A 13,325-nucleotide genomic window follows, 5' to 3' on the forward strand; every position below is an offset into this window, starting at 1 on the left:
GGAAAGCATTCACAAAGAGGTAAAAAGTGCAGAAAGGCTTGAGAGAGGTATGTAAAAACAGTGATAGAGACCACGTCAAAGAACTGAGGAGGAAATGCACTGGACAGATCCCAGGAAAAGTGTGACATACCATATAGTAAGTTCACTGATATTGCAAGTTTGGGGATTGTTTCAATAAACTGAAAGGCATCCTGGAGCATAGGTGGTCACTGAAAATACCTTGAATTTAAGTTACTTGTGACCATGCAAAGGAGTTGGCAAATGTTAACTTACCTGGGTACCTGGGCCAGACGCGCGTTACAGAAAGAATGCTCCCTGTGCTGCAGGGAACTCAAACCCAATGGCTTCCTTCTCCTTTGCAACTGGTGATCCAAAGAGGACTGTACAGTATTTTCATTTAGGACCTGGGATTGTTTCACACACTCTTCGCTGAGCCAGCAGCTAGCTTCCAGCTGCTCTAGGTTTTGCTTGGCTTCCAATAACTTCTGCTTCTTGACTATCCTTTCCAGCTGGAATTTGACCTTTTTCCGCCTTATGTTTCTTTCTGCCTTTTTTAAGGAGTGTCTTCGCAAGAGCTCCAGCTGCACCAGTCTCTTCTTGTTCTGCTGTAGCAGGGAAGGGCAGATTTCCAGCCCAATGGTACTCTGCACCTCAGCCTCTGCATACAGCTTAGTCTCTGTTTGCACTGCAAACTCCCTCTGCTGTTGCTGAAGGGCAGCCAGTCGTTTATTCTCATTTATAAGCCACTGCTGGTCTGTAAATAAAACAGTGATTGAAAGTTAAAATCATAGGAAAAACATTGCTCATTATAAGTTTGTTTCTTAATTAAATCAGCCATGAGAGCTCATTTGAGAGAATTTTTATGCATGTAGAACAGTCCTGATAAACCATTAAGAGAAAAATGTTTTTTTTTCTCTAAAACCCCCAAAATTAGAGAATTGCTGCAGTTTATTGATAATCAAAAGCCTTTCCACTGGGAGAAGAACTCAGGTGGTAACTGTGAGATATAAGCAGGGGCTTGGCCAATACAGCTAAGGAGACTGGTAAATAAGATCTTGTTTATAAGAAAAAGTAGAACACATTTCAATTTTTCAAAGATTACACTCAAACGTCACCTCATTTTCTTCTGTTAACCCTGGAGGCAAGACTACTTTATTTCATGCAGGGGATGCGCTTAGAGATTTTCTAGAGCATGCTGGCTTCAACCTAAGCTATGATGAACTGTAAGAATCAAATCAGGTTGTGTCTGATGACTTGGACATGTTCTCTCAAAGAAGCAGAGTTTGTTCATTTTTATGCTGCTAGAAAAATATACACAAAACAAAGAATAAAATATCCTTAGCGAAAAAAGCAATGTAAAAATCACAAGCAAGGTTCCTAGTAAAGACCAAATCTGTTCAAAGCACTTCTGTCTTACTAGCAGAAACATTTCTTTTGGCTGGGCTTACCTTCAATCTGCAGTCCTTTACTGACTAAGCAACTTTTTATTGCATATTCAGGAGGTTAGAATTGAGAGGTATTTAAGTCTGATGTGATGAGCAAGGACTACCCGCAGCTCTGCATAGCTCAGCTGCAAGAGAGATATTTTAGGCTGTGGAAGTTTCCCTAACGTAAGAAATCATTAGTGCATAGGCGTTGTCAGCATCACTTGCTTGGTGATGGCTGATCTTACTAAACATACTTCATTAGTGATCCCTACCACAAGTCTCCTGTCCTGTTTATATTGGCAGCTCTCCACACAACATACACAGAAGTAGGAATTCTACCTCTATGGTTACTCTATGACTAAAAGGGAAGCATTATACTAATTGTTTTAGTTAACTTTTCTTAATGACATTTTTAACTTGCACATACGAAGTTTTTTTTCCTCAACTCTTTATTCCCAGATCTGTCCCCTTTAGCATGTTTCTATCGAGCAGAATATTTGGCAGATAAGAGTTTCGTTGGAACAGAGCTGCAAGCCCTAAGATGCTAATTATTCTCTGCTCACAAATTTGCCTCTGCTAGGAGCTGAGACACAGAGGGTGCAGAAAAGGTAGAGAACTTTGGTGGGCTGCCAACTGATTTGTGTGGCAAGGACTACCTGCCTGGCTAAGCTTTGCATGAACACATCAAAACCAGCAGAACTAGATGGAAGCAGAGAACAAGTCTACAGAGCCACGAATTAAAAATATTTGGGGGAAGCCTCCTGTACTGTCTACAGATCCTAAGTCCTTTTCTGCTGCATCACCACAACTTCCTCTTAATCTCTTCATTATGGCTGGCATAATAAAAAGATAGCAGACTGCAGAAGTTTGGGTGTAAGAAGTCTCCAAAAATTTACAGTTTTCTTCTTCCAAAAACCAATACCAGGTTTTGTCAAGCGGGAATGGTGCCCTTGCAATAGGCATACTTCGCTTATCAAGAAACTTGGATCAAATCATTCATTAAGAGACAAACTAGAGAACATTATAACCACCCAATTTCAGTGGTCAAAAACATCTCAAGGTTTAAAATGTTCTCAAATTAGACTATAAACCCATTAAGAGGCAGTCCAACCTCACCAAGACTTCTTGCTGAATATACCCACCAGAAAGCAAAGCAGCATCTCTGGGGGCCAGGAGCCACTGACACTAAAAACCACCTCTCTGAATATGCTGTATCTTAACCTTCTGACATAGCTATTTGCCATTCAAAATCTGATCACCGATCTTTAGTACTCTTGCATAGCACTGTAGTACTTCCTTGCAATAACTCCTGTTTGAACCAAAGCATGCCTCTCTTTTTAAAAATCCAGTTTTCGTTAAAACAAATTCAGCTGTGGTGAATGTGATACAACTGATTGATCATTTTTGGGGTATAAAACTTGCACCTTATTTTTGACCTTGATTTGTCACACTTGTTTCTATGTCTACCACAGAATGTTTTCATACAGTTTTCTTCATACTGTAAACTTCGGGGGTGTTTGGAAATACATAAAAGCCAGTGAACCTCTCCTTCCTTTAACTGGGGCTGGGATGTTAGCTCTCAGCTTCAGTATCCCACCCATTTCTCAGATATGTTTTGTTTGTTTTCCTTGTTTAAAACTCACAGAGCAGCCACAGAAAATTCAGTCTGAGCCATGGTTTATGCATCACTCTATTCCTGAGAGAAATTAATTAAAGGATGTGTAAATGGTCTATATTGTTACTGGTGACATCCTCAATGAAATATGTAAAGAAAGTACCTCAACCAGCACGTCGCTGTCTTGGAAATGCTGCTTGGTTCCTATCATCTTGTTGTTAGAGCAGTTTTCCCTGAAACCTAATGGTTGGAATTACCACAGTCCTCTCAAGTTCAATATGCCAGAGCAACTCATTGGATGAAGCACAGGTATATTACAAGAAAAACTTAAATCACAATAGCAGACTTGGTCTATATGGCAGAGTTGCACTACAGATAACGAACAGAGCAAAGCTGCAGGGAGGCAGAACAGGGAACCACAGGGGAGTAGCATGCTCGTGCCAGCACCCCCAGCAGTGACCTGCAGAGCTAATTAAACAGTGCTGCTGGTACAATGCAAAGGAGACCCTTTAGTCCTGTTAATCAAAGCTTAATAACTGTTCTCAAGGGAAAGGCAATTAGAAAACTACTAATAAGCCACAATAAAGTTCTACCCATGATATAAGGCATAACTAGGACAAAAACATCAAGAGGATGAAAAAATTCAGTAACGAATGGAAGGAATAGAGAGGAAGAGGCAGGTACCCACTTTCTTGGATCTGCTGGTTGATTAGTGCTTGGTCATTTTCTAGTTCCCGCTCTGCTTTGATCTGTCCTCTCAGGATCTGCTGCTTCAAATCCTCAACATAGAGCTGCTGTCGTTGAATTTGTTTTCTGTGGAAAGCTTCCTGGTCTCTCAGTTTCTGCTTGTATTCTTCATGCACAGCATCTATTTCTCTGTTGGAAGAAATGTTGATGGTGAATTTAAACCAGAAACATATACAAAACTATTGTAATAAAACAAATCACCTTACTAAAGACAGACAACATGCATGATATTGTTCTGTTCAATAAGGGTGCAGTATGAAAAACACTCGAGATGGCAAAGTAGCTGTGTATATACGTCACAGCAGCTACAATCGTGTGTCATTAATGTCAGCAAACATGAAAGCTCTTGTGGTGACGCAGAAAATTCCATCACCAGAAGATAATAGCAAAAAGAATTTAAAAGATATTGTCACTTTTCATTTTACTTTTGATTTTGAAAAGAGAAATTTTCTTTTTGGGGGGAGGAAGGCTGTTAATGTGTTATAAAATGTGATAACCACTCTACAGGATATTTATTATCCAAGTACTTCAAAGTGCTTTACAGAAATGACAAATATTCTCTGTTTCCAGATCAAAAATCCCCAGCCTAGAAAGGGTTACATGCATTGTTCAGATTACACTGTCTGGCAGTATCAAGGAAAGAACCTGATCACACCATTCTCTGTTGGATGCAGCAACTATATGAGGTTACTGATTCTATATTTGGAGCAGAATTGTGATAAGTGACTAACCTGTGAAAAACTGCCTTACCTCCCCTCCAAGAGGTTTGATTCCTGACTGTATGCCAAAATTTTACACACACACGTACACACACAGAGTAACAATGAAAACAGTATCTATTCGTACCATAATCCATGATAATATTCAAAATACATTAACCGTCTGAAAGGAATCTATATCCTACCTGTCCACACATTATCATCAGAAATTCTTAAAGTTATTTGATTTCTAAAGGTGATCTATGATCTTTGCCTGTTATTTTGTATCTAAACACCACATTATATGTAATCTCAGAAAATTAAATTTTTAAACCTTGAAGAAAAATGACATATATTTTTACTAATGAATATACTTATTATAATGATGTATTTATTATACTTTTAAAGAGAGCAGAGGTGCCAAAATGCTAAAAAGACCCTGAAGGTCAAAAGAAACAAAACCATAATTTTGAAGGGAAATCCTGTTTGGAAACATCATATTGTTTGTAAAATCATTACCCAGACAAGGTCACCTGCATGGAAAGAGCATTTGACCTTTGCTACATAGGAATTAATTTGACATCTCTATTTAGAACCATAAGCATGTGTTCAAAGCAACCATTTCCACAGCAACAACTTTGATTCTATGTGCTAGATTAGCAGACAAAACAGATGAAATAAGCAGCTGAAGTCTACATATCTTCTGGAGCACCTTTACATGGAACATACATTTCACTTGCTTCAGAAGCAGTGGGAAAGCCTCACTACATTAACACCTTAAGATTATAAATAATTTACAATATTACTGTGACTCTTCCGTTCACCTGAGGAAAACACCATTTAATGTTTATGTAAATGTAATGCTGGTGAGAATAACTGAAAAGGAACATCTGTTCAATTGTCTGGCATGGCGCAAACAGTCAGAGTACAAACTTAGCTATTGTCATCTGCTAAATGGTTTGTGTCTGTTTGGGGTTCACAAGAACAAATTAAAAAGAATAAGCAGCTCCAAGAACCATTTGTCCTTGGCTTGACTACAAAGATGCCAGCATTCTGTGATTTGTCATTTTTTCCTCTCAGATAAACTTTAATTGATCCACAGGAAATAGGAGCTGGATGCTTCATTTCTTATTCAGCTGAAGTAAGTTTGAAATGACCTTTCACTGCAGCACTGAAATGCTTGTATGGCCATTACAAATCTCCAGCTGTTCAGGTATTTGTAACGCTACCAGCTACTAGGGGACAAACTCAGAGGTTAAAGCTTACTAAAGTTAACTAAAGAAAAATCACTTTTCCAACATAGTATTAAACCTGGAGGATCCTGTTTAGGAAAAGCTTCCATGGTTTCAATGACAACTTTAGTGGAGGCTTTTCCTGAATGTGCCTTCCATGTTATCTTCCATATTCTCCAAGGGAAGTGTAACGGAGCAGCCATTTAACCTGGAGATTAAAGTACGGATCCAAGAGACAAAACGTCTCTGATTTTGCCGCAGTTATATCACCTCTGTGCTTTCATACATGCTTAGGCTGCAAGGTCTTCGAGGCAAGCACTGCCTCTGGGTGCCCATGCACTAAACTTAACAGAGCCTTTCTGTCAGCTGAGGCCTCTTCTTGCTGATACGTTAAAACTAATAAACCTTAACAGCAGCTGTAATTGTTAAGTCTCTGTGCACACTTTGATGATGGGGTAGTCTTTAACCTGTTTTGCTAACAGACATGTGAAAGCTTTGATTGCTGCGGTGGTATGAAAGTTGAAAAATGTGAGCCAAATTTGTTACTGGACAATTGCATTACCTTGGACAAGTCACTTAGTTCGAAACATGAGAGAAAGAAGCAAAGTACATTAATCTGAAAGGAATGATGAGGATCCATTAACATTATCAAATACCAGAAAGTCAAGTATAAGAAAAGCTGATTGCATCCATTTATCATTATTAGCACCATTCTGTATGAGGTGGAGGAAATTAAGTAAATCATTGCCAATGAGGCTGAAAAGCAAAGCACGAGAGTAAAACAAGACAAAGAATTCCCATTCTGCAACTCTTTACTAAAATAAGATAAAATTCCTCTTATAAAATGTCTCATATTCTTCCTAATCATGACTTACATCTCTCAGCCATCATTTTCATAAAATCAACCTATCAGAGTTCAAACTGTTTACAAATTGAAATCCAAAACATTTAAGTTTATGAAACAACTCAGTGTTGCATTTCAACCCAAAGACCTCACCATGCTTGCGGAGGTGCTTAGGTAGCATCTGTTTACAGCTGGGAGAAGGTCACAAGTTCTTTCCATACTTTGCAACCATACAGATGCCAACTCAACCTCTCCCATATAATAAAGTATCAGAGAATAAGCAAGGCAAACAATGCAGATGGAAGCGTGGTGTTTGCTGTTCTCAGCAGCACTAGGGTATTCCCTCATGTGTGTGGTAATGGCTTTTGCTGAACTAACATGAAACTGTAAGATCATTTCCAAAAGGCATGTGTGTTCGCACACAGAGCAGTATACGATGCAGTCCAAACTGATGTTATTAATCACAGCTCCATACTACGACTACACCCCAAAAAGGCAGGGTAAAGAGTCATACTTCACTCAAAGCGTTGAAAAAACAAACTCAGCACAGAAACTGCTTTTGTTCTGGTGATACACCTATTTGGTACAATTCTCTCCCTCTAAGGTTAAGGTTTCTTTAATAAAATACTGTTGCTGAAGGTATATAAACTGCAGTTTTGCTGCTATTTCACTGCCTCTCTGCTTCATCTCCTAATTTTTAATAGTACAACCCAAAAACCAGGCAGGGCAGTAAAGGCAGATCTGAATTACAGAGATGGAACATTAAACACCTTTTAAAGAAGTTGCTTCTTAAAGATGGCTTTCTCAAGCAGAACAGAAAGATAATGAAAATTCAAGCAAAGCCACTTACATAACACAGGTATGCCAGAAGATGTTTTTCCTCTGACCGTGAGACTAGTGACTGTGAGAGCAAAATTACTGGCTGGTTTGGGTTTCGCATACAGATCTGTCTGTCAGAGCTGAAACCAAGAACATGAAGTAGGAATACTCTCTTTCTACCTTCAAACATGCTACGTCATGTCGACACACTCTTGCTGGTTTGTGGAAATAACACAAAAAACAAACTAAAAAACAAAAATGAGGTGACAGTGGCCCAGAAAGGAAATAACAGATTCCCACACACTTCATAACTTAATTACCTGACAGATAATTCAAACAATCAGCTTTTAGAATGCATGTTTGAATGATCAAACTCAAAATAAATATCAATGCAGTTAACCTAAGAATTTAGCCTTATTCTGTACTAGGTACATGAGATGACTCATTTCTTTAATCTAAAACACTTTAAATCAGAAATACTGTTAAATTTAGACTTGAAATACAGGAATACTACGAGACACAGGAATCAAGCACAGACTAATTTCTGCTATTGCTTGTATTCCTGCCTTCCCACATAAGCAATCCACATTCAGCCCAGTTCTAGCAGGGAATAATATAACCTCAGGACAAACATAAGACAAACAGCTTCATTTCTGTAGGTATCGAGACATACATAAAATCTTGGTTTCAAGGGACCGGCATACTCTGCATACAGCATATTAAAAAAAAAACAAACCAAAACAAACACTTCATAGAATTTCATAAAAGCATGCAGATTTCTAGGTGTACCAAATGGAGCAAGAAGTGTCAACAGTTACCCCTCCTCCAAGCAAACAATTAAAAACAGCAAGTAAAATCACAGCAACAGAAACCTACAAACCTTAACTTAAAGATAACCACAAATTACTGAGAAAATTCTCATATATACCAGTGCTGCTAGATTGCTTTTCCATCTCATCTTTTTCTCCACAAAGTTTGCATGATGCACGCTAAATGAGCCATCTGTAAATCCACATTTTTTTCCCAGCCTGTGTTGTTGTCAGCTCTCCGGAATTCTATTGTGCAATTCTCCTCCCCTCTTCCCCAAACACTTCTGCTGATGCAGAGGCTGGCGGCTGCTACAGCATAATGCAGTTTTCAGTAACTATGGCAGCAATAGCTCTGTGGTGAGGCTGAATGCCTGCTGCAACAAAGTCTTAAGGCTCAAATTCACTTCACTCAAGTGAAAATAACCTCTGTTGGCAAAAGCTGCAATTTGTCAATTTTGCCAAAGAAAGTACCAGTCAAGTCAGCATCCCTATCCTTCTCCTTGCCTAGTATTCAAGTCCCATTTCTCTTTTACAAATGATTTTTTCCAGGGGAAGAAGAGTTAATAACAAAGCAGAAAAAAAAGATGTTGGCAAAGCATTTTGCACCCTTGCAAATCCCAGCACTGAGAGCAACCCCAAGTCAGGGTTGCAAGGCTATCCACTGATAACACATCTACACCTGCACCATCCTCCCCCTCCACCCGTGTCCAATCCAAGCCCTTCCCACAGGGCCTCAGAGCATCACACGCAGCTGCACGGGATTGTACATTTGCTTCTGCCTAGCACAGAGGCTGAAACCTCTCCCTCCTCCTTCCTAAAGCAAAGGGAAGAATGATAAAGGAGATATGAAGACCTTGATTATCACCTCCTCCAGCTTCCTGAAGCAAGGCCACTCACATTATTCAAAGCAAAAGCTGGGGGGGTGCCAGGCAGGAGGTAGGAACCAGAAATCAGTTCCCACAGCCAGCAGAGTCAGAAACCTTTAGAAATAAGGGACCTTCAGAAATGTACACACAGAGTAATCCCCTTCACGGAAGTCACCATCAGGTGAAGTATAATTTGCCTTTCCGATTAGCTGGTTTGCTTAGAGAAAAAGTACACCTGTGCGTTTTTTAATATTGTGGGTTTGGTTTTTTTTAGCCTTTGCGTGCAACACCTCTTTTTCTTTGCCTACGTCCCCAAAATAACAATCAGGCAATGACTTATCTAAGGCAACCCTTCAAACACACTTCTAAACCAGACCTCTTTTTGGCAAGGAGTCACAGGGACAAGACACAGCCACACACTCCAGTAAAGGTCACTGCTGCCTTGCTAAATGCCAGTTCAGCTGGAACTACAATCTGTCACAGGTTTTCCCCTTCTCATTGCAGTTATACATAGAATCTGTCAATTCCCTTGCTAACCCACCATACATAATTCTGCTGCTAAGTTGTAAAGTTGCTGTAAGTGACACAGTGCATTTCTCTGTGAAATCAAATATTCAAGAGATCTTTTAAGAGATGCAAAAGATTAAATTATATTTATAGAGCACTTCAAAATTCTCAAATGAAAGCTGTTAGTAAGAATTCAGAGCATTAGTTTTACAAATATTAGCTGGACATGATATCTATAGTACATTAGAATGATGATTGTGTTGTGTTCTCCAGCATCAGATGCCATATCTATGGACACTGTTTTCTTCCCTGTTCAGCAGAATTTCACACATTCTTATAAGACTTCTTTCTTTCCTGTTTAACAATGTTGGTATTTTCAAGGAAAGAGAGCTTAAACATGTTCCAAGCACATAAAATTAATTCAGTGTATTGCTATACCACAGGACTCTAACGGAACTCCTGTGGTTTAGGGTTTTTTCCAAACCAGTAAGAGAACAAAATCAGGGTTTATATTTATGTGCAGTACCATATTAAGGCAATAAAAGGAGCAAGAACTTAGTTACCTGCTTGTTTGTGGTAACACTGTCATATGATGATTGATGCCAGCCACAAGCCTTCTGTGTGTTTGCTGGCTGGCAACACATATCAGAAGTCTGAAGTGCTGGGGCTCTTCTGAGTAGGGTATATGAGCAAGCAGCCAAGTAAGAGTTCAACAAATCACACCCATTTCAAGCCTAAAGTTATAATACTTGGATGCAATGGTAGAATTTTGTTTTCTCTCTCATTTTTCAAAATATTCCAACATAAAAACAGAGGTTGAACTGATAATTCAACCCATGAAATGCAGATGAGAAAAATGTCATCATACTGACAGCATGGGAGATATGACTGTAAGTAATTATTACCATAATATATATGTCCATATGTTCAAAAATAATAAATTCAGAAGAAAGCAAGGTACCATCAGTTCCTGATTAGAAAGTAATTAAACCCATGAAAACCCAATAATTTCTGAATCGTTTTTGTATGACTGCTATGCTTCTTGGAGTGAATGAATGATATTTTATGCTAGGACTTCTTTTCAGACTCTTCCATAAAGCCATTTTTTCCCACCAGAAGAGAATCCAATTTATCCATGGAATTTTCAATATACTGATTCACACTGCCTACTACTGACAAAGAATTTAATATATATTAGGGTTCTTACATATTGTAAATTGATGGCAGCTTCAGCATAAACCCCTGTATAGACATGGCTTTAGAATTACGGCTACACATGCAACAAAGGTACAAACCATTTGCACAAATTCAAGTCTAAACAAATAATACTGTTGCAGAGACTTGCCTATAACTCAGTTGCATGTACAGATTCTTGCTTCAATATGATAAAAATAAAATTAAAGCTTGAAGCCTAGTTTGCATCTCCTCTGGAGTAAATCAGTGTAGCACAGGAGAAAGACAAAGCTGGGGTCAAAAAATTCAGCATGATATAGACACATCAATATTCTTATCTTAGTTCTGGAGAGCATTTGTTTTCTTTACAGCTTCTAAATTTTTGACCGTAAAAATAAAAATACAACATCAGAAAGATGTTTAAAAAGAAGGCAAGAAAAACTCACTGAAGCCTGTTATACACAGAGATGTTACTGTAATTTTTAAGAGGAAGATTCCAAGATGCAGATTGCTAGCAGCTGGGAGAGCATCAAGAACTATTAAGTGAGAGGGGGGAGAGAAAAGGACACACCCACACGCACAGAGCTTGCCTTGTTCTTATATTTTCCTCTAAGTATCTCTTTCCCAAAAACACAGGGACTGCACTAAGTGACCTCTTTATTGATGAGCAAATAAGCACTGCCTGTAGTCCACTTCGTCCTGTATTACTGTTTGCGAAGTACCTGAAACACACCTTTCCGCACTTGACATTGACTTTTCTTCATGAAAGCTGGACATTTGAGAGACCATATATATAATTTTATTCTCATAAATCTTAAGCTAGATGTCTCAGTCATAACCCCCTCCATGAGACAACTACTTGTCTTAACAGAAACACAGGTTTATTGGTTACTATAAAGGAAGGCTGAGTAGATCAACTAAGTTTACCTTTGCCAAAAAAACTATTCAAGAGGAATAAACAGAAGACCACTGGATTATGTAAGGTGAGACACATCTAATGTTAGATACAGTTTATAGCTTATTCTTTTGAGAGATGGACATTGATAAAAATCAAGTGAATGTAATACCATAAATGGTTTTCATTTTCACTGAAGTTACCATTTGAAACACTAGGTAATGTGTTTCAATTATGTTAATTCAATTCAATAATGTTAAGTAATGCAATATGCACAGTCCTGTCCAAGTGATTAAAAAACAGATCAACACCAAAAAATCTACTCTCTGAACACGGTCTGAAAAAAACAGAAGCATTCTGCTGCTTTGTCAGGTTGAAAATGGGAATACCAAATGCAGTTCTGTGCTATACCGTTCACAATGGTTTGGGATTTCTGCAGGTTTTTCCAGGAACATCAATAAAGTACCATGACAAAAGCTTCACCTCTGATGTTTACACACATATAAAGAACAACCTGATATCTGCTTCTGAAGGTCATTAGAAAAACTCTTATTTTTAAATTTTTCATAATTTTTACAAAGAAAGCAACAGCAGTGATGGGTAAATTGTGCCTCAGTAATGACACCAAATGAAAAGAAATCATTTTGTATCGAAAGGTATCACTGGAGCAAATGAAAAACAAATGCAGAGATTCGATACATTAAAGAGGACACACAGAAACACACTACCCAAGGTAGGAGGCAATCCACTTGATCAGAAGTACGGCACTGATACTTGTATTTGATCACTTGAAAACATGATGGGACCTATTCTATATACAACGTAGTTTTTTCTGGACCAAGCCCTGGTTTCAGACATATTCATTTTCATCCCACATGAGAAACTATTTGTCGGTTTGTTTTAAACTTACTTGTCAAGAGAAGAAAGGACATAGTGAGGAGAATGTGTGCAACTTCCGTCCAAGTTGAGCCAGTCCAAAGCTCCACAACTCAGAATGGGTGGGGTTTCATTAATCTACAACGCACAACATAAGAACAGGAAGAAAAAATATCACAGCAAGCCAGAAACGTCCAAGTTATCATTAATACCGCTGCTGCCAACTACTGCGTGCAATGCTGCATAATACCTCCCATGTGAGTTTATAATCTCACACTTCTGCTTAGTATTTGTTACTGAGTACACCTCTTCTTGTAGCTCTGTTTTAATGTACCGCATGCTGCATTAATTAAGAAATTAAGAGTCAAAATAAATGAAAGTTAAGCTCCTTAATTACAGAAGTGAGTACAAAAGGACAGTGGATCAGAAAGTGTAAAATGTTACTATATGAAAGTCAATTTTAAAAGGTATATTCTTACTAATAGAGGTTAGCAGTATGGTTATGTCCTAAACCAGAAAACTTAAATTCATTAAGTTATCTTTTTTAGTTACATATGCCACTCATTTTAAGAATTATCTAATTTTTTAATTACAAAAACATATTGAACTAGCTGACCAAATTATATCTTGTAGCAGTGAGCTCCTGAGATTATCATATCCAGAAATACTTTTATCTATTTCTGAAGCATGTAACAATTAAGTGCTTTTAGAGTTAACAATACTCCAGCGCTTAATCCCATATATTTTCCTTTACTTCTAGTATATGCCATCCAGGATGGTGAAATGACAGAGATAGAAGAAAACTCAGAAAATTATC

At 38.2% G+C, this 13,325-nt stretch overlaps 1 protein-coding gene across 1 annotated transcript in view; it reads right to left on the reverse strand.

Annotated features, from left to right (window-relative positions):
• The window catches only part of STARD9 (StAR related lipid transfer domain containing 9), a gene marked incomplete at its 5' end in the record, with an annotated part of 104,679 nt that overhangs the window by 20,939 nt on the left and 70,415 nt on the right, over positions 1-13,325 (reverse strand). The window contains 3 exons of the mRNA XM_080618790.1: positions 274-754; positions 3,731-3,918; positions 12,543-12,646. Of these exons, the coding sequence (XP_080474916.1) occupies positions 274-754; positions 3,731-3,918; positions 12,543-12,646 (773 nt within the window). The remainder of the gene's footprint in view (positions 1-273; positions 755-3,730; positions 3,919-12,542; positions 12,647-13,325) is intronic.

Source organism: Psittacula echo (assembly GCF_963264785.1).
Source record: "Psittacula echo genome assembly, chromosome: 5".
Lineage (NCBI taxonomy): Eukaryota > Metazoa > Chordata > Aves > Psittaciformes > Psittacidae > Psittacula > Psittacula echo.